Consider the following 22,422-nt stretch of genomic DNA (forward strand, 5'->3'; position numbering starts at 1 on the left):
GAAACTTAAATACGGTGGTTAAAATTCCCAGATCTGCAGCTGATGTGACTACAGGTTAGGGTTATCCTTCCTATATATTGTATGGTAGTCACACTTGAGAACAGGACATACACGGCAACCTTCATGGTGCCCACTTAATACTACTGACATCACTCTGCCACTCAAGGCAGGCTTCCAGGCTCAAAGGGGTGTCTCTCTTGGTGGGTGTGCAAGGGAAACACCAATTCTAGCCAGGCAGCAAGGATGGGGCACAGGGGACTTCCTACCTGGTCTCCAGACCCACCCCACGCCCAGTGGGGCTTCCCCAGTGCCCTGCCTTTCTGCAGGCCACGTGGTCTTCCTACAGGATAAAGATCTGTGCCATCTGATGAGAAACACGGGCCCTTTACTTCATCATCCGAAAACACAGACCCTCCACCTGTCGGTGCGGAAGGCCAGTCTGCACCCATAGGATCTTTCAGCGAGTGATGCTATCGCAGGATGGTGTCCCCTTTGTCCAAGACTGTGCGGTGGCCTGTCCTGTCCAGGCTGATTCACAGGAGACAGCTGACTGCCCGCTCTGTGACATCACTTTCCTCGGGGCACGCCTTACACTTAGAGAGCTTTAGGTTCTTTCTACATGCTCTGTGCACCAGTTACTCAACTAGCCAGATGATACCCTGTTGCAGTTAAATTACCAGTATGGCCTAATGATGCTCATTATTAGGCCTATAATTATTACTACGGCAGTATTTTCTAACCCGTTAGCAATTAATCAAGACACAGATGCTTGTTATATTTACTTAACCTGGAGCAGCACACATATGAATCCCCTAAACTACTTCCCATAGTGGGGCAGGTATGGGATCCCTGTCCCAATCCCATGCCATCTGCTTCTAATAACTTCTATCAAGCTACCTCCCACCCATAATCCCAAACACTTGCTAATTATCATCATCTGGGCCAAATCTCCATCCACGCTGGCCATGTGCTTCTCCTCCACTTAACCCATGATGGCCTCCTTCTTCCTCTTCTCCTCCAGTCCCTCCTTCCTCCCAAGATTCCCCCTGTCTCCCCCTAGCCTGGGAACCTTAGCCATGCCCATCCTATTTGCCCTGCCCAGGTGTGATGGCCTTTTATTGGCAAGGTACAAGTGGGGCAGAGACAGCAAGCAGTAATTAGCATCAAAATACATCAGGCCAACCTCCAACATTCCCTGTGAGCCAACTCCACTCGCTGTTCCCACTTTCACCTGAAGCAAAGGAAGCAGAATTGAGCTACAGAACTCTGGTGTGATCCCTGGCCATTTCGTGGTAGATCTGTTTTCCTGGGACCATTTTGGAGGCAAATTTGTTTTCATGAAGATGTCTTGGGTTTTTTTGTTTGTTTGTTTGTTTGGTTGGTTGGTTTGGTTGGTTTTGTTTTGTTTGTTTGAGAGAGGGATTCTCTGTATAGCCCTGGCTGTCCTAGAACTTGCTCTGTAGACTTGATTCCAACTCAGCAATCTGCCTGTCTCTGCCTCCTGAGTGCTGGGATTAAAGGCATGTAGATGGACTTTAATGAAGATATTTACTATAGGTTTAAGCACAAGGCTTAAAAACAAACAAGAGGAACCAGATGAATAAACAAGACACACCCATGAATATATCCAAGTGTGGGCACGGGCCATTGTCTTTGAAGGTTGTAGAGTGCTAAGGAATTTAACTGAGATCTTTGGTAGAGTGGCTCCTGAGAGGTGTCTCACAAGATCACAGCTGACAAGGTTTGGGTTACAGAGATACTAGAACGTAGGATATCTTTACTGTAAATGGTGTTAAATGTTTTAAAAATATGTATTTATAATTATTAAGTGTATGTATGCATGCACTTGAGTGTATGTATGTGTATCTCATGTGTGCAGTGCCCATGGAAGCCAGCAGGGGACACTGGACCCCTTGGAACTGGAGTTACAGGTAAGCCTTCCAGTGTGGGTGCTGGGAACTGCATTTTTACTCATTAGCTGAGTGACTTATTTCTCTTTGTGCCTCAGTTTCCCTGTCTGTTAAGGGAAGCTAACAGCAAGCCCTGCCCAGTGTGCTTGCTGTCAGGCTTACATGAGATTATTTGGAGCACTGGCTGTGCTTGAACCACAGTTACTACAGGTTGCCATTTCTGTTTTGTGTTTTGATAAGGCCTCGTGTAGCCCAGGCTGGCCTTGTTCGCTGGATAGCCAAGGAAGACTTCGAAGTTCTGACCTCCTGCCTCCGCCTCCCCAGCGCTGTAATTGGTGTGCTCTACAATGCTCTGTGTGTAGGTGCCAAGGGAAGAGCCCACAGCTTCATATGTGTTAGACAATTACAACACCAAGTGGAGTGCGTCCCCAGCCTGGCTCTTTATTGCTCTGGGGGATGGGTGACCTTTCTGCTTTCTTTACAGGAGGGCCTTTTGGCCTTTACCCTAGTTCTTAGGCTATTTTGGGGTATGAACTTGACATGGAAACATGTTTAACTTAGGCATGAGTCTGGGGCCCTCACGGTGCTTGCTCTACAAAGGCTTATCTGCCTCATGTGAACTGGCCAGCTGCTTACAGGTGCACAGATCTAAAGGTAAGGCAGGGTCCCGTGTGTCTTGCAGCTGTGCGACCTTTCAAGGATCTGAGAGAACAGTACTAACATGCTTCAGACTGTTGGATGGGGCCTGGGGTGTCCTAAACCCCCACTGTTCAAGTTAGAGTGAGATACCACTGTTGGTGCTTTAAGCACTGTTTCAGAGTAGTTCACAGCACAGCAACAGGAACAGGCTAATGGGGCTGGAGACTGTGGTAGGGCTGTTGGGGGAGCCATTCATTCTGTCTTCAAGGCTCTGGGTGTTTCTAGCCTGTAAGGGGAGGGGGAGGTTCTTTTAACAGATGATCCCCTTTACTTTCCACTCTTTGGGGGTGTTCCCATCTATTGTACATGAGAGGGACCCTCAGTAGTGGGGCAGGAGGGGAGGGCTTCACATTGGAAACAGAAACCAAGGTCTTGCACATGCTAAGAAAGCATTCTACCATTGACCTACAAATGGACCTTTTGTTTTGTTTTGTTTTGTTTTTATTTTGAAACAGAACCTCACTGAGTCACCCCTCTGCAGCCCAGGCAGGCCTCGAACTCACACTCTTCCCAGGGCAGCTACATGCTGGCCGAGACCTGCACACTAAACAGAGAAGCAGAGCCCACTGGGCTCCTGCGAGTCTCACAGATGCATAATGAGAATCTCCCGCATCTCTCAGTCAAGCACGCTTTCATCTTCCCAGGCTTGTGGGAAGACCTGCCCGCCATGCCAATGCTGTGGTGTGTAAATTTACACACAACAGGTTGAAGGACGGATTTAAGGGACAGATTAAGGGATAAAGTTCACACACACGGCTTCTGTTCTCATCACGCACTGTTTGCTTGAACTAGAGTCTGAACGATAAGGCCAAAATATAAAGACGGCCCTGGTGGAGCCCGAGGGAGCAAGTGCCCCGCTTGGCCACAAAAGCCACCTTTGGGTCTGCTCCTCCACCAGCTAAGAGGCAGAGGTAAGGCGACCAGCCCTGACTGACTTCCCCAGAGGTACTGCTCGTGAAGGAAGGCTGAGTATGTTTGTTTGGCTTTTGTAGATGCTGAACCTCTGGGCAGTCCTGCTGTTTCTCCTGGGAGCAGCCCAAGGTAAGCAACCTCCCTGCTCTCTGCAGGGCTGGAGAGAGCCTTAGCCCAACAAAGCTTGCAGGAGCCCCAGACTTTCCCAGGATTCTGGACAAGGTCGGAGACCAGCCTGGGAGAAAAGGGCTGGGCAACTGGGGGGGGCGGTGAATAGCCCCTCCCTGGAGGAGCTCGTGGCCTGAATTTGGGGGTGGGAATTCTAGAACAACTAGAAGTGGCAAGTGGATTTTTGCTAGTTAATGTGGCGGAGGGGGTACTCTACAAATATGCTGGAAGAGTTGGCGAGGCGATTTTGAATGTTGTAGGTTTTTTTTTAATAGATTTTTTTTTCATGCAGTATATTCTGGTTACAGTTTCCCCTCCTCCTACTCCTCCTAGTCCCTCCCCACCTCCCATCCAGACCAGACCCACACCCTTTCTGTCTCTTGTTAGAAAACAAGCAGGCATCTAAGAAATGATAATAAAACAAAGTACCAAAATCAAACAATGCCCAAAGTAACAGACAAGAAAAGAGAGTCAAATAAAAGGTGCAAAACCCGAATACAAATACAGAGACCCACATGTTCTCACACACAGGAGTCCCATAAAAACCCCAAACTGGAAGCCATAATATATGCAAAGGACCTGAACAGTTAAAACAAATCCACTGCGAGGACAAAGGACCTCAAAAGACGCTGTTGAGTTCCTTCTGTGCTGGGCATCTCCTATGGAACCCACACTAAGAGCGGTTTGTTTCCCCATCGGGACTCTCTTGGAGGAAACTAGATTTTCATCTGCAAGCGGCTATGAACTTGACATAGCTTCCGGGTTAGGTGCCTTGCACAGCCACCACCAGAAAAGCTTCCTTCTGCAGAGATGGGAACAATCAGCCAGCCAATCTGCAGAGCATGGGAGACCTAGGAACACTTCAGCCCTAAAAGGGATGTCTCCATCAAACCCACCCCTCAGAGCTGAGGGACCTCTGCGTTACACAGCATCCTCTTGAAACTACCCATTCTCTCTCTCTCTCTCTCTCTCTCTCTCTCTCTCTCTCTCTCTCTCTCTCTCTCTCTCTCTCTTTCTCCAGGAAAAGAGGTTTGCTATGATAACCTCGGATGCTTTTCTGACACTGAGCCCTGGGCAGGGACCACTATCAGGCCCCTAAAACTTCTCCCTTGGAGCCCTGAGAAGATCAACACCCGCTTCCTGCTCTACACCAATGAGAACCCAGATGTTTTCCAGGTGAGGCTTCTTTCCATGAACTCTGGGACATCTCCTTTGTCCCTTCTCCCCAGGCCCTGACCCATTTTCTGGATGAGTGGCTGGTCCACAGCTGCCACACCCTGCTGCCAGCTCTGTGCCTCTGGTCTGGGCACAAGGCTACTATGCAACAGACCCACAGCAATGAGAACCCTGCAAGCCCCACCCCAGACCCAGTGGAGCCGGGGAGTCGGGAGAGGTCAGGACGGGCCTCCCGAAGAGCTGGCCTTGGGCTCATCCTTGAGAGGCCGACACACTGGGCCACACAAGGATGGAGACAAGGGGGGATGACAGGCTTAAGGGACAGGTTGGCAAACAGCTGGGTCCTTTCCCGTTTGTCACAGCTTCTCCAGCTCTCTGACCCATCAACCATCGAGTCCTCCAATTTTCAAGTGACCAGGAAGACGCGCTTCATCGTCCATGGCTTCATAGACAAAGGAGACGAGAACTGGGTGGCGGACATGTGCAAGGTGGGGCCTCCTCTGTCCGCGCAGCCCTGGTCCCAACCCGTGCATCCCAGGCAAAAGCGGGGCTCTGCTACGGGAGCTCACCCCTCCCCCACCACGGTAGAGGAACACTTGCTGTCATTTTTAACACGAGTGTTTGTATTTCCGCAAGTGAGAGACTGTGTGGGGTTTCGTTTGTCCAACTCCTCCCCCCACATTCCTAAGACTCGGAGGCATGTGGCCGTGACCATTTATTTAAGACATGAAGGCCTAAGATTGACGGGGTGACTCTGAAGAGGCCCTGGTAGAGCGTGGTGCAGTAGAGGGGGAGATCCGATGAGAGGACAGCCACAGAAGGGCACAGACACACGTGCACATGGGACACACACATGGCTGTACATGCAGAGTACACACACGTTTAAAAGACACCATACTCTTTTCTTACTACGTACAGATTCCATTTGTTTGTCTAAGAAATTATACGACCACGCACCTTCCACATACACAGAAATAATAGTACCCGGTGATAATGTTGAAAAGAAAAATTGCAATGTGTCACCATGTGTTGTCACGTTCCTGCCCTGCCCTTAATAAGCATCTTGTAAATCCAGCTTACAGCCCCAAAATTTCAAAACCTGGAAACTTCTCAGGGCTGCTTTGAAAATGGAAAGTCCCAGGAGATGCTACTGTCAGAAACTCGAGACATCACACACGTTAGCACTGTTAGAAGAGGGTCTTGGATGCTGATGCCGAGGTGGCCACACGCACGACCTGGCTGAGGTCACAAGGATGATCTCCTTTCTAATCCCTCCGTCTCCCTCACATTAATGCCCTCTTTTACATCCCTGCAGTGTGTGTTCTCTCCATGAAATGTTACATTATCCCAACTGTGGAAAATAATGCCTCCCTCCCTCATTACAGCTCAAGAAACACCCAGTGCTCTGACCTGTCACCTAAAGGACCCCTCACGAGCAGAACCAAAAGGTCACCAGACACGACACTGAGGGCTTTTCCTGCCACACCAGATTCCTTTAAGGATCCACTTTGTCAGATTTGGTTGAGGGAATCAGAGGAGCTGGCTTTCTCTCTGTCTTTAGCTTTTTCTCTGCTGCTAAGATTTGCCCCGTGGACTGCAGGATCCTCTGGACAGAGCCTAGCCCATGTCAGCACCCCAGCTAGAAGAAGAGACAAGTGATGTGTCTGATCCCTGGCATTCCCTGGAATCCCCAGTTCCCTGGAATCTCCGGTTCCCTATGCCCTATGGCAACACTGTGTCTCCCCAACCCTAGAACATGTTCCAAGTGGAGGAAGTGAACTGCATCTGTGTGGACTGGAAAAGAGGCTCTCAGACTACCTACACACAGGCTGCCAGCAACGTGCGAGTCGTGGGTGCCCAGGTGGCTCAGATGATCGACCTCCTTTCGGTGAGTGGGCCAACACGGGGTGGGGCACAAGGGTGAATTAGGCAGTTATAAAAGAAGTGACACGAGAAAGGTGCCAGCTAACACTTAGTGGTGGGGTGTGTTATCCTCTTCGCTTTACAGTTAAGGAAACTGAGGCACAGAGAGGCTAACTAGCTTGCCAGAACATAGAGTTGTTGAGTGGAAGAAGGGTTGCCTTTGGGGCCCAGATGACCCAGCTCCAGGAGCTGCCCACCATACAAGTGGAATCTGTGCAAGGCAAAGCCTGGCATCGCCAAAAAATATAAGCCAAGCAGAACCATGGGGCAGGACATGCAATTGACAAGCGTGGGTTCCTGTGACTATGGGTCCCACTGCCGCTGGGAAATATTGTCTCACCATAATCATTTCAGTCGTTACTTCCTACCCTGGTCTTTGATCTTAGCTAATACTTTTAAGTCTCTCCTTTGCTATGTTAATTCAGGAATTGTCTGTGGCTAGTTTCTGTACCAGGTCAAAGCCCCACTATTTCATGTCTTATAGGTAATAGGTCTATAAAGAACCAAGTGCTTCTTCACCCCATAGAAACCAGAACCTGGGGTTTGCACAAGAAGCAGTGTAGACCCATTAGGAGGCCTGTCAGGGGACATCACAGAACAGTGCATGTAAAAGCCTTGGTGGCCCCGCGCTTCTAGAGAGCAGGGCCGGTAGCATATGAGGCCAAGGAATTCAATGAGGTCCAAGCTCTCTACAGGGCAGACGGTTAGAGGGTTCTGGGGGGCAGGGGTGGGGTGGGCTGGGGTGGGGTGGTAATCAGGGTTTACGCAGGCACATGGAGATAGTTGATCTGCCTTGCCTGTGGGGGTGGGGTGATATTTGGGGAGTCTCCCAGCAAAGGGCATCTGGATTGCTGAAGACAGAGTCTTTAGATAACAGCTGGGCGAGTAGTTAGGAAGATGGCCTACAACAGTATGAACTCGGGCCAGGGGACACAGTGAAGGAACGGGACACTGTTTGAGGCCACAGTGGGTTCCAGCTACGGAAGAGTCTAGGAAGAGCCGTGTTCAGTCTGGAAAGTTCTGAGGTTCCTATCAGGAGCTGGAGCATATTCCTGAGGACCCAGAGAACAGGGGGACCCAGAGCACATGCCTGTCCTGAAAGTGTGATCTCTCCTCTCTAGTCAAACTACAGCTACTCACCCTCCATGGTCCACCTCATCGGCCACAGCCTGGGAGCCCATGTGGCAGGGGAAGCAGGAAGTCGGACTCCAGGCCTAGGCAGGATCACTGGTAAGGCCCCAGGTCACCATTCCACTGACCCCAGGATAGTCACAAGTCCACAGCCCCGCTTAGAGCTGTCCCGAATCCCTTGGCCGCGGCAGGGATGGGTACAACCCAGACAGGGGATACATGGGCCATCACTGTTGGCAAGGAAAATGGTGGCTCCAGTTCTCGGATACTTCTGCCACGACCATAATCGTTGCTCTCCTCATCGTGGGTCAGGTAGCAGCTTTGAACACCGGGAAGGAAGAGGGTAGGTAATATGGACGGGGCGAGTGTACTTGAACAGGACTACGCCACCCAGTCCTTCCCTTCTTTTTGAAGTCCCAGGAGAGTGGAACCTAGAAATTTCTTCCCAGCTGTTATAACTACCAAAACACTTTAACTGGCACCATCAAAGCAGCCTCCAAACATAGCAAAGCCTCTGTCCTAGAGAGCAATAGAGTGTGTCCACATGAGAGTTTCAGAGCCATTATTAAAGAAAGCACAGGCTAAGTGCCCGGTCACTCCAAATACTGCACGAAGCACTTTGTGTTCCTCATGTGATCCTTAGAACCGAAGAAACTCAGTCAGGGAAACAAATAATTTGCCTAAGAACACATTGCTTCTCTGATTCCATGCCGGTCTCGGTGCTACACATTGTATGTTGAATTACTTAACCAACAACAACCAAATAAAATTGGTGCAGTTATTACTTTCAATTTGTGAAATAGGGAAACTAAGATACAAAAATCATACAGAGCACTGTTTTCTTCACTAAAAGAAAGGAAAATGACAATATTAAATATGAAAAATACATGGGAAGATATGATGCAGAAAGAAATCCTTGCTCAAACAGGATCTGCATTCCTTCGCTCGTGTGCCTTCTTCTCAGTGTTAAGTGAGTAACACTGAGACTCCGTGTCCATGTTCCACAGACAGACAATGTCACTGCACTGCTACAAGTGTGGTACCGTTCAATTGCATGATGCCCAGCTGTGCAACCATACACCTTGGTCTTCATGGGCCTACTGTTTGACGTTGTTGGCCATCTCTTTTAGGACTGGATCCTGTAGAAGCCAGCTTTGAGGGCACCCCGGAAGAGGTCCGGCTTGACTCCTCAGATGCCAAGTTTGTTGATGTGATTCATACGGATGGAGCTCCCTTGATCCCGTTCTTGGGTGAGCCCCGCGGTGCTCCGGCCTCTGGCTGTGGACATGAGCGGTGATGTATTTCCCAAACCTGTCTCATTGCTGTTACAAACATTTTAGGCTTTGGAACCAACCAAATGTTGGGTCATCTTGACTTCTTCCCCAACGGAGGACTGAATATGCCCGGGTGCAAAAAGAATGCTCTGTCACAGATAGTGGACATAGATGGCATCTGGTCAGGTAAAGCTGCTTCTTTGGGGTACTCAGCCTTTGCCATAACAGCTCTCGCTCTGTCTCTGTTTTTGTCTCTTATGCTGCACATGCGTGCTTGTGGAGGTGGGGGGAATGCATTGTTTAGGCCAGTGGAAGACTCTGTCATTGCTTAGATAATATGTACCTTTTTTTAATGTATACAGTGTTCTGCCTGCCTGTACACCTATAGACCAGAAAAGGGCATCAAATCACATTACAAATGGTTGTGAACCACCATGTGGGTGCTTGGAATTGAACTCAGGACCTTTAGGAAGAGCAGGCAGTGAGCCATCTTTCCAGCCCACTATGTACCTTTTTTAATGACATTGGTCTAGAGAAGTGTCTCCACCATGCCAGCATTTTCAAAAGCACACACTGGCCACATTTAGCTTGCTTTTTTTACACAAGTTTTGGTCATAAAACTCAGGTCCTCATGTTTCCGAGGCAAGCAGTTTCCCGTCTGAGCCATCTCCCCAGCGCCATAGCAAATCTTAGTAATGAAAATGTACTTGCTTTTATATCTTCCTTCCTGCATATTATCTCTGAAAAATAATTATGAGTTCTCAGATCTCAGATCTACTAATTCTGTATTTCCTTAAAAATTGCCATAAATGTGCTGGAACACATAAGCAATAAAGAGTCACAGCACTCTGGCTTAGAGTTATAACCCTAATTGTCGGCTGGTACTCAGCTCACAGAGAAGGGGAAGTGACCAGAGTGGCCATGCAGGATGTCTCAAGAGAATTTCCCTGCCAGTGTTCCTTGTGAATCGATGTCACAGTTCAGTCCTAGGTAGCCGGCTGTAGTTCAGCATCTAGAATAAGGGGATCCCAGAGGCATGGGCGGCAACGCCATCTTCACAAAGCAAGTCGTTGCTCACTTACACTGAGCAGGCATGGGGAGCAGTCACATGAGGAGGGCTAAGGTGGGGGTGTTTACTTGCCAATGACAAGCATACCTAAGATTAAAGGGCACCTGTCAGTCACAGCTCCGATTCATTTTTAGCCATCCCAGCCAACTGGCACTACTCAAGTTAAAAGCCTTAGAGGTATGATAAAATATTATGAGTGTCATTTTTATTCAATAAAAATGCCTTGGATGTCCTCTATGCAAGCATTAAGGGTACATGTTTGGCCTTTGCCAGCTCCATCATCAATGGACCGTAAAGTTCAGGCCAGGTCCGGTTGGTATGTGGGGACATTTGTCAAGTGGCCTGAGTCAGGGCATAAAAGAATGCTGCAGGATGCTCAGGTGAAGCCACTGAGAGCATCTTTTACCTTCATTTGCATAAGACCCTTATGCTAATGTCCTAGTGCTGATGGGGTCACGTCTGGAAGAATATGGCACATCTGGTTGTGTCTTGGAGGATTTCCAACCCTATACCTGGGTACAGAGGCTAGAGGGACAGTAATGAGTGCAGATAAACTTGTGTTCTGCACAAGTTCATTACAACTCTCCCCCTGGCTAGCTGTAATCTATGACTCATCTGTGGATTCTTTTATGAAAGTGACACTATGACACCTTCCTCCTAGGAAAGGGGGTGCTTAGTAGCTAATGTCGATGAAGTAACCAGAGAATTACCCCCAACACCCAAAGCCATGTTTGTTTACTGTCAGCATTGTGAATGAATTATGAACTTAAATTCTGAAGATAACAGCCCCACGCTGTGCCATTACACTGGGGAATAAGGCATAGATGCTGTCACAGCCTGCCACCAGTCACCTGCGCTGACCTCCTTCCTGCTTTGTTTCCCCAGGAGGCCGGGACTTTGTGGCTTGCAACCACCTGAGAAGCTACAAGTACTACTTGGAGAGCATCCTTAACCCCGATGGCTTCACTGCATACCCCTGCACTTCCTACAGGGACTTTGAGTCTGTAAGCTAGTGTTCTGCCACGAGCGGTGGGCATCACACACTGAGGTCCTACTGTGTGAGGATCCACAGTGCCTTCTCTCTGCATGCTCCACCCTGTCCCTCAGGGTGCACACTCCTGTGGAGAGGAGGAGGGGGGAAGCCTCAACAGTTTTAGACAGGAAGTGGCAAAGAAAATATCTAGAACAGATGAGCGACAGAGGACAGGAAAATTGTTAAAGATCGGAGAACAGATTCACACTGGCATGAGCCTGGGGGGCATCCCACAGAAGGGCACAGTGGAATATGACTTGAAAAATAGGGATTATAAAGGAAGGGAACATGCCTTCCTGTAGAGCAAACATAGAAGAGAGTGTGTGGGGACAGTCACCCCTCAGCCCAGAGTGGAAGAAAGGCAGGTGGTAGGATTCTATGTGTCAGGCTGGCCACAAGGAAGGGGTAGCCACTACGACACACTGCAGCCTGCCTCTTTCACTCAGGGGAGCCAGTAAGAACATCTCTCATTAGCTCTACAGTTGTGACATCATGTTGGCAGCCTGAAGTTGGCCAAGGGTGAAATATTTACACTACAGAAATCGGCAAACTCTGGGGCTGGAGCTCGATTGGTAAAATACTTGCTTGGCATGCACAGAGCCCTGGGTTCAGTCCCCAGCACTTTGTAAACCAGATAGCAAAGCCCTAATTTGGGATCTCAGACAGAACTTGCAGGGCAGAAGCAGGATGATCAGAAGTTCCAGATCATTCTCTGCTGAATAGTGAGGTCAAAGACAGACCAGGAAACATAGGATTATGTCTAAAAAGGAAAAAGAGAACTATTGGTAAGCTCTACCGTTTATATGGAGAGTTGACACCACCAGCGACCCCCTACCTGGGAAATACAGCTGATGCAAACTGGAACCAAGATGGCAGGGCTATTTAAAGGTCCCTGGTAATTCTAATGTGCTCCACGTCAAGGCTAGGAATCGAGCTGAGAGGAAGGGAGTTTGCTCCAGACCCCTTCTCATTGCAAAGGAGGAAAATGGAGGGCCAGTTTTCTCTAGATCCCATGAGAAGACAAACCTGCTTCACAGTACCCCCTGCCCCCGTTCTCTTCCCCAGAACAAATGCTTCCCCTGCCCAGATGAAGGCTGCCCACAGATGGGTCACTATGCTGATAAGTTTGTCGGCCGGACAAGTGAGGAGCCACAGAAGTTCTTCTTGAACACAGGAGACACCAAAAACTTTGCACGTAAGTTGACTACCTTGCCCAGGTCAAGAAAGATCCGTCGTGAGGGAGGGCTCGCCTCCAACCTGAAAGATTGCTGAACACGTTTTGATTAGAGAAGGGTGTGTTTGCCCTGAGCATCCCATGCATGACTCCACTGAGGCACAGGCAGTGTCCAAATGTCTTCCATTCTGTGGAAGGACTGGGAGCCATCAGTGTGATTTATGGGGATGAGGCAATTTGCACAGCTTTGGGAACAACTAGCTTGAATTTTTACCCCTCTACAGTTCATTGCCCCCCCGACACACACATACACACACACACACACACACACACACACACCTCTGTATCCATTCAACAGACAGACTTGGTACTAGCTCTTTGCCAGGCAGTCTCCACAAGAAGCTCAACCCCCATATTGGTACCTGCTTTTCTCTGTCCTAGAGTCCCTGGTGCCTTTCTGATGTACAGGGCCAGCTGAGGGAGGGAGGATTTTCCTCCTAACCATGTTGAATGTGCTCAGATGCTAGGTCCAGATTAGGCACACGTGGGCCATTTATAACCATTTAGCTTAGTGAGTTCCAGGAGGTGTCACTCAGTAAAAACAGCAACTGTATTTATAAGATTCCATAAAAAACCAGTATGCCTTGTATAGTTTCTGAAATTGAGGTATATTGAGGTATAATTTACATATAGCAAGAGTCATCCTTTTTAATGTATACTGCTGATCTGACAAGCCAATGGATGGGTAGCCAGCTTCCATGGAGACCTGGGGCCTTCCCAGCACTTGCAGATACACACAGCTGTCATTTTTTTTTCCCTAAAGATTTATTAGTCAGCCCTCACTGATGTATCAGTGCTTGGAATGATTGGCTATACAAGGCCATGTATTCAATCCCCCCTAACACAACACTCACAGTGTCACAGATATGGGATGCTAGGTATGGGGATGGAAGGATGCTCGAGACATTGATTTGAAATGTATGAGTCCATGGCAGCACTGGTCTGGTGGGATGCTGCTGGGATTGGAGGATGGGGAAACCTCTCTGTGAGTGTGAAATGTGAGTGAGACTTAGAGTGAGCGTGTGTTTGTGTATATATGTATGTGTGTGTATAGATACCTGGGTGATTTTGTGTGCTTATATGTGTGTACAATTGGAAATACATATGCATAACTGTGTATATGTGTGTATTTGTGTGTTTGTATTGCTATGCCTCTGTGTGTGTGAGGGAGGGCGGGAGAGAGAGATTCCTGTGTGTGCATGTGTATTTGTGACCACACACAGGCCCCGGGACAGCGCCTTAGGGATAAGGTTACTTGACAACTACCTGAGCACCAGGGGTCCTAGGGATGTAGAAATGATGGCATAGGGATGGATGCAGGAGGTGCTCCACCGGCTGCACCCCTGAGCTGCCCTCCCATGAGTGCCTGGCCGCTGGGACATACAGCACCACCACTCTGGAGCAGAGCTGCCCTGCGGAACTTCCTCCCACAGAGGGCTTGCTCAGCCCTGTTGGATACAGAAACCATCAACTCCACACGGCAGCCTAAAGCCCACAACACAGCTAGTGAGCCTGAGGGAGTGGACACTTGTTTTGTTTTTCATGAATTTAACTGTAAGCTGCCATTCGTGTTCTTACTGGGCAGTACTGCTTACATGTTGAGTGCTTGTATAAGGTGTGGGTTTCTCGGTGCCTCTATGTAAGGGGTGCAGTGGAAATTTGGGTTTAGGTCACCTGTTTTCTGTATGGTATGGTGATGTTTCTCTTGTTTTGCCCAGGTTGGAGGTACCGGGTCTCCTTGACACTGTCTGGAAGACTGGCCACAGGGCAGGTCAAAGTGGCCCTGTTCGGAAGTAAGGGTAACACTCGCCAATACGATGTCTTCAGGTAACCCCTGTCCAGTGTGCATAGCATGCAAACACGTCCTTACACGTCAGTAGGGTTGAAACTCCCTTATATACAAAACTAATTTTATATTCTAACAATTTCTAATTTAAAACTAACCATTTCTTTCTTCCTCAATAGATTGTTTCAGATACCCTGTACACTGATTAGCATAACAACACGTAGAAGATAACTTACTATATAGATGATTCTTCCGGGAAGAAACTAAAATAATTTGAGAGTTCAGTCAATTTTTATTTAAAAATAATAACTTGAGTTTGAAAAGCAACACTAAATAATCGATGGTGGTTGCCAGCTTATTGCCAACTTTTCATCCCTCCTCCTCTTTGATTTGAGGATACATTTGGAAGAAGGCTCATTATTTTAAGACAGATAATGGGGGAGGGGCATGGTCCTCTGTGGTCATGGCAATGTGCCTCTCTAAAGGGGAATGTTTCTACTTCTTTATTTCAAGTGGCATTATGAAGCCAGGTGCTACACACTCCAACGAGTTCGATGCCAGGCTTGATGTGGGGACGATTGAGAAAGTCAAGTTTCTTTGGAATAATCACGTGGTAAATCCCAGCCTCCCCAAAGTGGGCGCAGCCAAGATCACCGTGCAAAAGGGAGAGGACCAGACAGAGTACGTACTATTCTTTGCTGAGTTGTCTCATGACATTTGCAGAGTGTAGGGGAACCCCTCCCCCTAGGACAGACAAGGGGAAAAGAAATCGTTTAGATTGGGACAGGGAAAGCCAAGAGGGGACAGTACTTGCCGAATCCCATCCTCAGGCACAGCTTCCCCCCAGCCTTCACTGTAAGACTCTGCCTCTAGAGTCAGGTCCTAAAGTCAGCTAAGAAGTGTTGCTAGGCCTGGGCACTGCGTGCGTGTGGATAAAGTCACACCAGAGTGTCATTGTAACCCTGATGCTTTCTGAAGAGAGATGCACACTTTCTGGAAATCAAACAGGCCTAGTGGAGGCTGCCCCTGAGGCTACCCCTACAGCCCCGAGCCCATCTATGTCTGACAGACTCTTCAGTAGGTAAGCCTTACAACTTTGCCTACTCACTCTCTGGTGAATCACGTCTTTAATCCCAGCACTCGGGAGGCAGAGGCAGGCAGATCTCTGAGATCAAGGCCAGCCTGGTCTACAGAATGAGTTCCAGGACAGCCAGAGCTACATAGAGAAACCCTATCTTTAAAATTTTTATACATTTATTTGGGTACATGTGGGCATATGCCATGGTACACACAAACTCAGAGGACTACTTGCTCAAGTCAGTTATTTCTGCTATGTGAGTTCTGGGCCTCAAATACAGGCCAGCAGGCTGGGCTGCAAGTGACACTACCTGCTGAGCCATCTTTACTGGCCTAGGAATCTCTCTTAAGAGATTATGACACCAAGTATTTAAAATATAAGAAAGCCAAAACCCACTTCAAATGTCACAAACTGACTTGGGGAAAGGAAAACAACAAAAACAAAAAAAACAACTGGTAAACTATTTAGACATTGTACTGTTAAGAGAACTTCCAGGAATGCTAGTTATTAAATGACACTACTAATAATTATAAAGTTAGGAGCAATCAATCTTGTGACTCAACTTCTTCTTGGTTCCCTCTCGCATGTAACCTGATGTAGCCAGGACCTGCCAACTGGAATTTCCTCCAGTGACATAGACCCACCTACCTTTCCTACCCCTGTCCCAGTCAGCACTCATTGTAGACGTGGCTTTGACCAGGAGCCCATCAAGTACCTATCCCGTCAGAGGGGTGCTGCCTTAGGAGGCCACAGTGTGTGTGTCACCTGCCCTGGGTTGGGTGGGCTTCTTACTGGACACTCAGTGGCTGCAGCCACAGCCCTAGTGTGCAAACTATGGCTTAACACCCAGAGAGCAGTGGTTTTCCTAAGCGTGACAGAGCGCAGCAGTACCAGACGCTGTGTCTCCTTACAGGTACAACTTCTGCAGTAAAGATACTGTGAGAGAGGACATTTTGCTCACACTCCTGCCATGTGGCGCCCCGGACACAATGTGACCTCTTGTTACCACCAATAAAGTCCTCTGTTGCACGTACCTACATAGTGTCTATCTCGGATGTCAGTCGCCACCGATGGGGACATTTAGCAACTGAATACTGAAGGCACTGGTGGGCATGTCTCTGTACGTGGGTCTCTCAGCTTGCCATGCCATGAAGTTCCACGTTGGTCTCTTCCCACACCCACTGTTCTCTCTTCCTCAGAGAGGGTGGAGATTCGCAGAAGTAAAGCATGAGTGGTGAGGGAACTCTACAGAATCCTTGTCCTCACTGCGTCAGGGAGAAACTGAGGCAGGGAGTAGGAGGTTCTATACGCACACGTGAATTCATGCCCCCATCAGGACTGATGGCCGAGCTCAGTTCCACTGTCAGTGCTCTGTCCTGACCCAGCTGCTGACTTTGTGGGGTCACAGAAATAGCCCATGATGTTGATTTCCTGGCACTTTAGAGGTGCTTAGGGAGTTTTGGTTTTGGCAGGGGAGAACTCTATGGTAGCTCTTGCTGAGAAACCCAGAGACACATGTAAGTTTGTGTGCACAGACCTTCTAGGCTGCAAGTCAGGCTGCCTCGAGGCCCTCCTTGCGTGCCTGGCTGCCTGCAAGTTCTGAAGAAAGATTGAGAATGGATCCTGGGAAACACACAATGCAGATTTCCTGCTAGAATTGCTGGGGAGCCCTCAGTCAGTGAGTCCTGACATGGGTCACATTCACACACACTCAGGCGTAGGTGGGGACTTTCAAGGTGACCCAGCCTCCTGAGCATGCCGTATCTGAAACAACGAGACACACCTGTGACTTTACACAAAGTTAGAATTCATGGGATAATAATAAACCAAGCCAAGCAGGCTTTTCTGGCTGGAGCTCACTGAGTGCCCCCCGGCTTTGCGGGACCACCACAGCCATGGCCACGGGCAATCACAAGGCCTTTCATTCTGGTATTAATTATCGATATTATCTCTCAGATCTTGCTTCACACTTTACACCAGATAAGTGGACTGGATCTGAAGTTTCATGAACCACAGCACAAAGCTGTTCTGAGTGTAGAGCTGTCAAGTGTGGGTCCAGGTGGCAGGAGGCGATGAGAAACCTACACTCCAGCTGGATCTGGGGACAGGGGTGTCAGGCCTTCCTTGTGGCGATTTTCCTGATGGTGGCTCATGACAAAGGAGCAGATCTGAGCCAGCCTGCCTGCCACATCTCAGTGCTGGAGTGCCCTTACATGTCCCCGCCCTGGGTCTGGAGTGTCCCTTGCATGTCCCCCTGAGTCTGAAGTGCCCCCTTGTATGTCCCCGCCCCGGGTCTGGAGTGCCCCTTGCATATCCCCGCCCCAGGTCTGGAGTGCCCCCTTGCATGTCCCCCCAGGTCTGGAGTGCCCCTTGCACGTCCCTCTGGGTCTGGAGTGCCCCTTGCATGTCCCCCTGGGTCTGGAGTGCCCCTTGCATGTACCCCCTGGGTCTGGAGTGCCCCTTGCATGTCCCCCCGGGTCTGGAATGCCCCTTGCATGTCCCCCCGGGTCTGGAATGCCCCTTGCATGTCCCCCCGGGTCTGGAATGCCCCTTGCAAGTCCCCCTGGGTCTAGAGTGCCTCTTGCATGTCCCCCCGAGTCTGGAGTGCCCCTTGCATATCCCCCCGGGTCTGGAGTGCCCCTTGCATATCCCCCCGGGTCTGGAGTGACTGGTAAGCCCATGTGTCTAGAGTTTCTGGTGTGACTTGGTGTATTCACAAGTCTCATTACTCACTAGCAGAAATGAATAACCTAATCTGTGCCTCGTCGGGGGAAGGCAGATGGAAGCTGTTCACTTGTATAAACAAGACGTAAACCTCATCCTTCCTGGTCCTTACATTTAAGTGGGATGCCTCGGGTTCAGGCTGTTATCTTAAGATGGAGTAATTCAAGCCTAAAGGCTGTGATTTCATATACTATACCATAGCCTAGAGAGGACCTATTCTCTTCTTGCTCAGCCTAGCCAAGGATTGTCCAGGCAAGCCACACCCTCTCCAGAGTGTGGCTCCTTCAGTTAGCACAGCACAGCAGCCTTAGTACCTGGCATTGTTTCTGTCCAGCTGACTACACCAAGGCTTCCCAGAGCTTCAGGCTTGGATGTGAGTTCCTGGGCGTGGTGCTGTAGCAGGGTCTGAAGAGGCCGCTGTAGGAGAGGGCTTCTCAGTATAACTGAGAAAACCTAAGCAAACCCTGAAGCCCCGCTGGTGATCGACATATGTCTTTAAATGTTATTACTTCTGAGAACCGGATAGATGGCTTAGCAGCTACTAGCATTTGGTGTTCTCAAAGAGGATTCAGGTTCAGTTCCCATGTGGTGGCCCAACAACCAACCGTAACTGCAGTTTCAGAGGCTCTGATGCCCGCTTCTCAGCCCATAGCCAACAGGCATGCATGTGGTGCGTGGACATCTAGCAGGACAGACAGACACACAGGTAAAACAAATTCTGTTGCTGATACTGCACATTACACAGCTGAGCCCTTTCTCCCGCTGGCTTTGTTAGGTGACATCTCCAGTGTGTGTGTTCTGAGGACCACTGCTTTTCAGGGACCTTGTGGTCACATCTGTCAACAGCACCTACATTTCCCTTGGGCCTGTGCAGGTGCCCTGCAAGAGACTAAAACTGCAAATGGCTTCTCTCTCTCTGTGTTCATCTAGTAATATCGTCCCCACAGTCACCTTAGCCTTTAGAGACAACTATTTATGCTCAGCTGTGTATAGATAGAGGCATTTAGGGAATATTTGTCTGGAACCAAGAGCTCAAGCTTAATTTATCTGAAACTTTCCCAGGCTCTCTCATCCCCCTTCAAGACCGAAGACAAGATAAGGTTGCTTAAAATTTTGTTGAGACAACAGAGGCATTATCACCAACAAATCCCCAGCTCAGCATTTTAGCCTCTGGTTCCAGACGCTGCAGGGGCATCGAGACTTCCCACGTTGTATTCTCCCAGCTGAAGCTCTGTCCTTGCCCGCTGCTGAAGGAAGCAGAGCTTGAGGCTGGCGCGGAGAGAAGACCGCCATGTTAGTGCACCTTTCCCAAGTTTGTTTTCCATCTACTTCGCCTCTTTTGAAGTTGTCAAATAAACAGATTTTGGCTGGCTAGAAACAGCACAGGACACCAGTGAAGGCTCGATAAATCAGCTGCCATGCAGGAGGTGACAAAGATGATGGGAGTAACACTCAGCTCCTTGGGTAGGGGGCCTCCAAGCAGTGAGGGCGGTAGCTGCTACATGGCCTCTCACAGCAGGCCAGTGGGAGCCAGCTGTAGTCCTGACCACACAACACAGGAAGGTGGCACCATATTATCAGAAGGACTCAATCGATGCAGTAAAGACTCTACAGTTCCACAAGGATGCCCCACACACCGACTCTGTGCATGTGGCTGTGTCAGGCAGGGGGCACAAAGGAAAGCAGAGGTCACCAACCGTATCTTGGGAGAGTGAGTAGCGGTGCTGAGCCCAAATGGGCACTGCTATGCCGCTGTGCTCTGGGTGCACAAAGCGAGGTAGGCCCTGGGACGGGGTGACCGGGAAAGGGACGGACGACATCAGTAAAGTCTTTACAGGCTGGTAGTTTGGGGCCCACGTTTGATGAAAGACATCCCCCAGAGATGTCGGGCTGGCAGGCTAGCGGGAGGAAGCAGCCCCTGTGGATGCACGAACTACAGGACACAAGAACTATCTGAAGTGACTGAGTAGAACCAGATGTGGTTGAGGAAGTCATGGATAGCAGCCCTGTTCCTGGGTCAAGGGTAGAAGTGGCTTTGTATCACACTAGAGGCATAGAGGTGTAGAGTAATGGGTTTTAACGTCAGGAAAAGCAGTGGCATGCTGGCCATTCCACTGTCACACTACTTGTATCAGCCCTGAGCCTCAGGGACTTCAGATGTCCTGAGTCCTAACAGATAGAGTGGTCACATGTTCCAGGAGAGGGAGAGGCAGGGGCCCCAAGTTGGAGTAATGCCAAGCCCCACCCTCTTCCTCCCAGCCCTTTTCCTAGAGTGTGTGTCCTCACATGCAGTGTGCACCTGGGCATGGTGTCCCCATAAGAGATATGCACCTGGGCAAAACTCACAGGAAGGCAAAGGGCAGGTCCCAAGGTTGCACTGATCGATGTGGGGGTCAAGGGCTCACTTCCTGACACTGCCAGATGCTGACCCAGGGAGACGGACAGACTCTGGTTCTAGTGATGACTCCACGGAGGGCCTGCCAGGTAGATCTGCTCTGGACAAGTGTGATCGATTTTCCAAATTCTAAGGGGCACATAAAGCCAGTTTCATTTGGCTTTGTTTCTGTGTGTGTGTGTGTGTGTGTGTGTGTGTGTGTGTGTGTGTGTGTGTGTTTAATGGAAAGCAAGCTCTGAAATAACTACAAACACTTACATAGTTTGCTATGTGGCATTCGTTTTGAGAGTATATTTCCCCCTTCCTCTAAGATCAGACCCCATGTGCGAACTTGGTACAGCTCTTCTTTCCCCTTAGGAATACGGCATCAAGTCTTGTCTGACCTCCCATGGAAAGTACATATAAACCCAGGAGTTTGATGACACTTTGGAAGCTTGGCCCGTAGCAGACAACACCTTCCCTGTTCGCTTCAGAACCTTGCAAACTTGCTCTCCATCACAGGTTCTGCCTGTGGCATCACAGGACACGTGTCTTCCCAGATTTCCACTGTGGAGGTCAAATTACCTTTCCTCACGAACCACTCATATGAGGCACTCTCCAAGCTGAACTAGACGTGGCTTTCCACTGGGACAAGTGTCACCCAGATGGAACTACTAGACTAACAATTCTGGGAGCCGCTCGCTGTGTGGCTAACAAACATCCAGTGTCTTCTCTGTGAACTCGGTGTGTACGGTCTTCCTCCTTCACCACTGCAAACCTCAGAAAAATTCTGTCTGTATGTGATCAGCTCTGTGACTCATGGAAGCGCATTAGATCATCTTCCTGTTTCCACCGTGCTCAGATCAATGTGCGATTTATGAGCGTAAAGCTCAGATGGGCATTCAGACTGTCTGGAGGCAATATAATAGGGCCACGGGTCGGGAGTGTATGTACTCAAGCCAGGTGACTTGTGCGAAGGCTGCTTCCTCGTACAGGCAACGGAGGCATTTAAGTGGGCTGGAATCCTACTGGTGTCTACAGGCTCTAAGACAAAGACCATCAGCATGGTGAACTGTCACGCTTTACCCTTAGCTGCTGCAAGCTAACTTCAGGGTGTGGTCACGGGCAGGCTACAGCCCTGCAGGGCGAGGAGGGCTATTAAGATGCCTGGATCTAAGGAGCAGCAGTGCTTGTGAAGATAATCTTTATGCACACTCAATCTACACCCATAATACAACCTCCCAAGGTATACAAGACCAGCCCTGGCCTGGGGTATCAAAGTCTAAGGACTATTGAAAACATGTCAACAAGTTTTGGGTATCCTCTATCTGGGCTGCAGAGCAGAATCACATAGAGGCATAAAAGGAAACCCTACGTGAGCAGTTAAAAACAAGATCTGACCCTTGGAGAGCCTGTGGCTCACTCCCACATCCGTGCAGGCGAAGACCCAGTGTGCTGCGGGAGCTTTCCACTCCCAGGGCTTGATTGCGCCGTAAAGAAAGCTAAGTTTGCATTTCTTTGGGAAGTTGCCTACTTGGTGTATGTTTGTTTGTTTGTTTGCTTTGAGGAATGGTTTTCCTGTGTAGCCTTGCCTATCCTGGACTCACTTTGTAGACCAGGTTGGCCTTGAACTCGCAGAAATCCACCTGCCTCAGCCTCCCGAGTGCTGGGATTATAGGTGTGTACCACCACGCCTGGCTTAGTGTTTAATTTTAATGATTATTTTAACCAGTTGAAGAAATGGAGGGCTTTCCTTTTTCCTTGTGATAATTTGCACTAAAACTTTTGTTTCCAGTTGGATACAGTGGCATGTGCCCGAAATCCCAGCACTTTGGGAGGCAGAGGGAGGCCTATCTCTGTGAGTTCAAGGCCAGCCTGGTCTACAGAATGAGTCCAGGATAGCCAGGAAACACTGTCTCTCTGTGTAGAAA

At 49.3% G+C, this 22,422-nt stretch overlaps 1 protein-coding gene across 1 annotated transcript; it reads left to right on the forward strand.

Moving 5' to 3' along the window:
* Nucleotides 1-3,601: 3,601 nt before the first annotated feature.
* Nucleotides 3,602-16,418, forward strand: Pnliprp1 (pancreatic lipase related protein 1). Its single transcript, XM_051147157.1, has 12 exons — nucleotides 3,602-3,650; nucleotides 4,711-4,865; nucleotides 5,228-5,353; nucleotides 6,619-6,753; nucleotides 7,910-8,018; nucleotides 9,050-9,169; nucleotides 9,260-9,379; nucleotides 11,148-11,266; nucleotides 12,361-12,490; nucleotides 14,248-14,356; nucleotides 14,829-14,996; nucleotides 16,307-16,418. The coding sequence occupies exons 1-12, from the start codon at nucleotides 3,602-3,604 to the stop codon at nucleotides 16,386-16,388; spliced, it is 1,422 nt and encodes a 473-aa protein (XP_051003114.1). The 3' UTR covers nucleotides 16,389-16,418.
* Nucleotides 16,419-22,422: the final 6,004 nt, after the last annotated feature.

The sequence above is a fragment of the Acomys russatus genome, chromosome 5 (assembly GCF_903995435.1).
Source record: "Acomys russatus chromosome 5, mAcoRus1.1, whole genome shotgun sequence".
Classification (NCBI taxonomy): Eukaryota; Metazoa; Chordata; class Mammalia; order Rodentia; family Muridae; genus Acomys; species Acomys russatus.

Excerpts from the sequence above, each read along its gene's own strand:
- Pnliprp1 (XM_051147157.1), top strand. The coding sequence starts at position 3,602 with ATGCTGAACCTCTGGGCAGTCCTGCTGTTTCTCCTGGGAGCAGCCCAA. Across the intron at positions 4,866-5,227 it reads AGAACCCAGATGTTTTCCAG|CTTCTCCAGCTCTCTGACCC; the intron begins GTGAGGCTTCTT and ends CGTTTGTCACAG. Across the intron at positions 6,754-7,909 it reads AGATGATCGACCTCCTTTCG|TCAAACTACAGCTACTCACC; the intron begins GTGAGTGGGCCA and ends TCTCCTCTCTAG.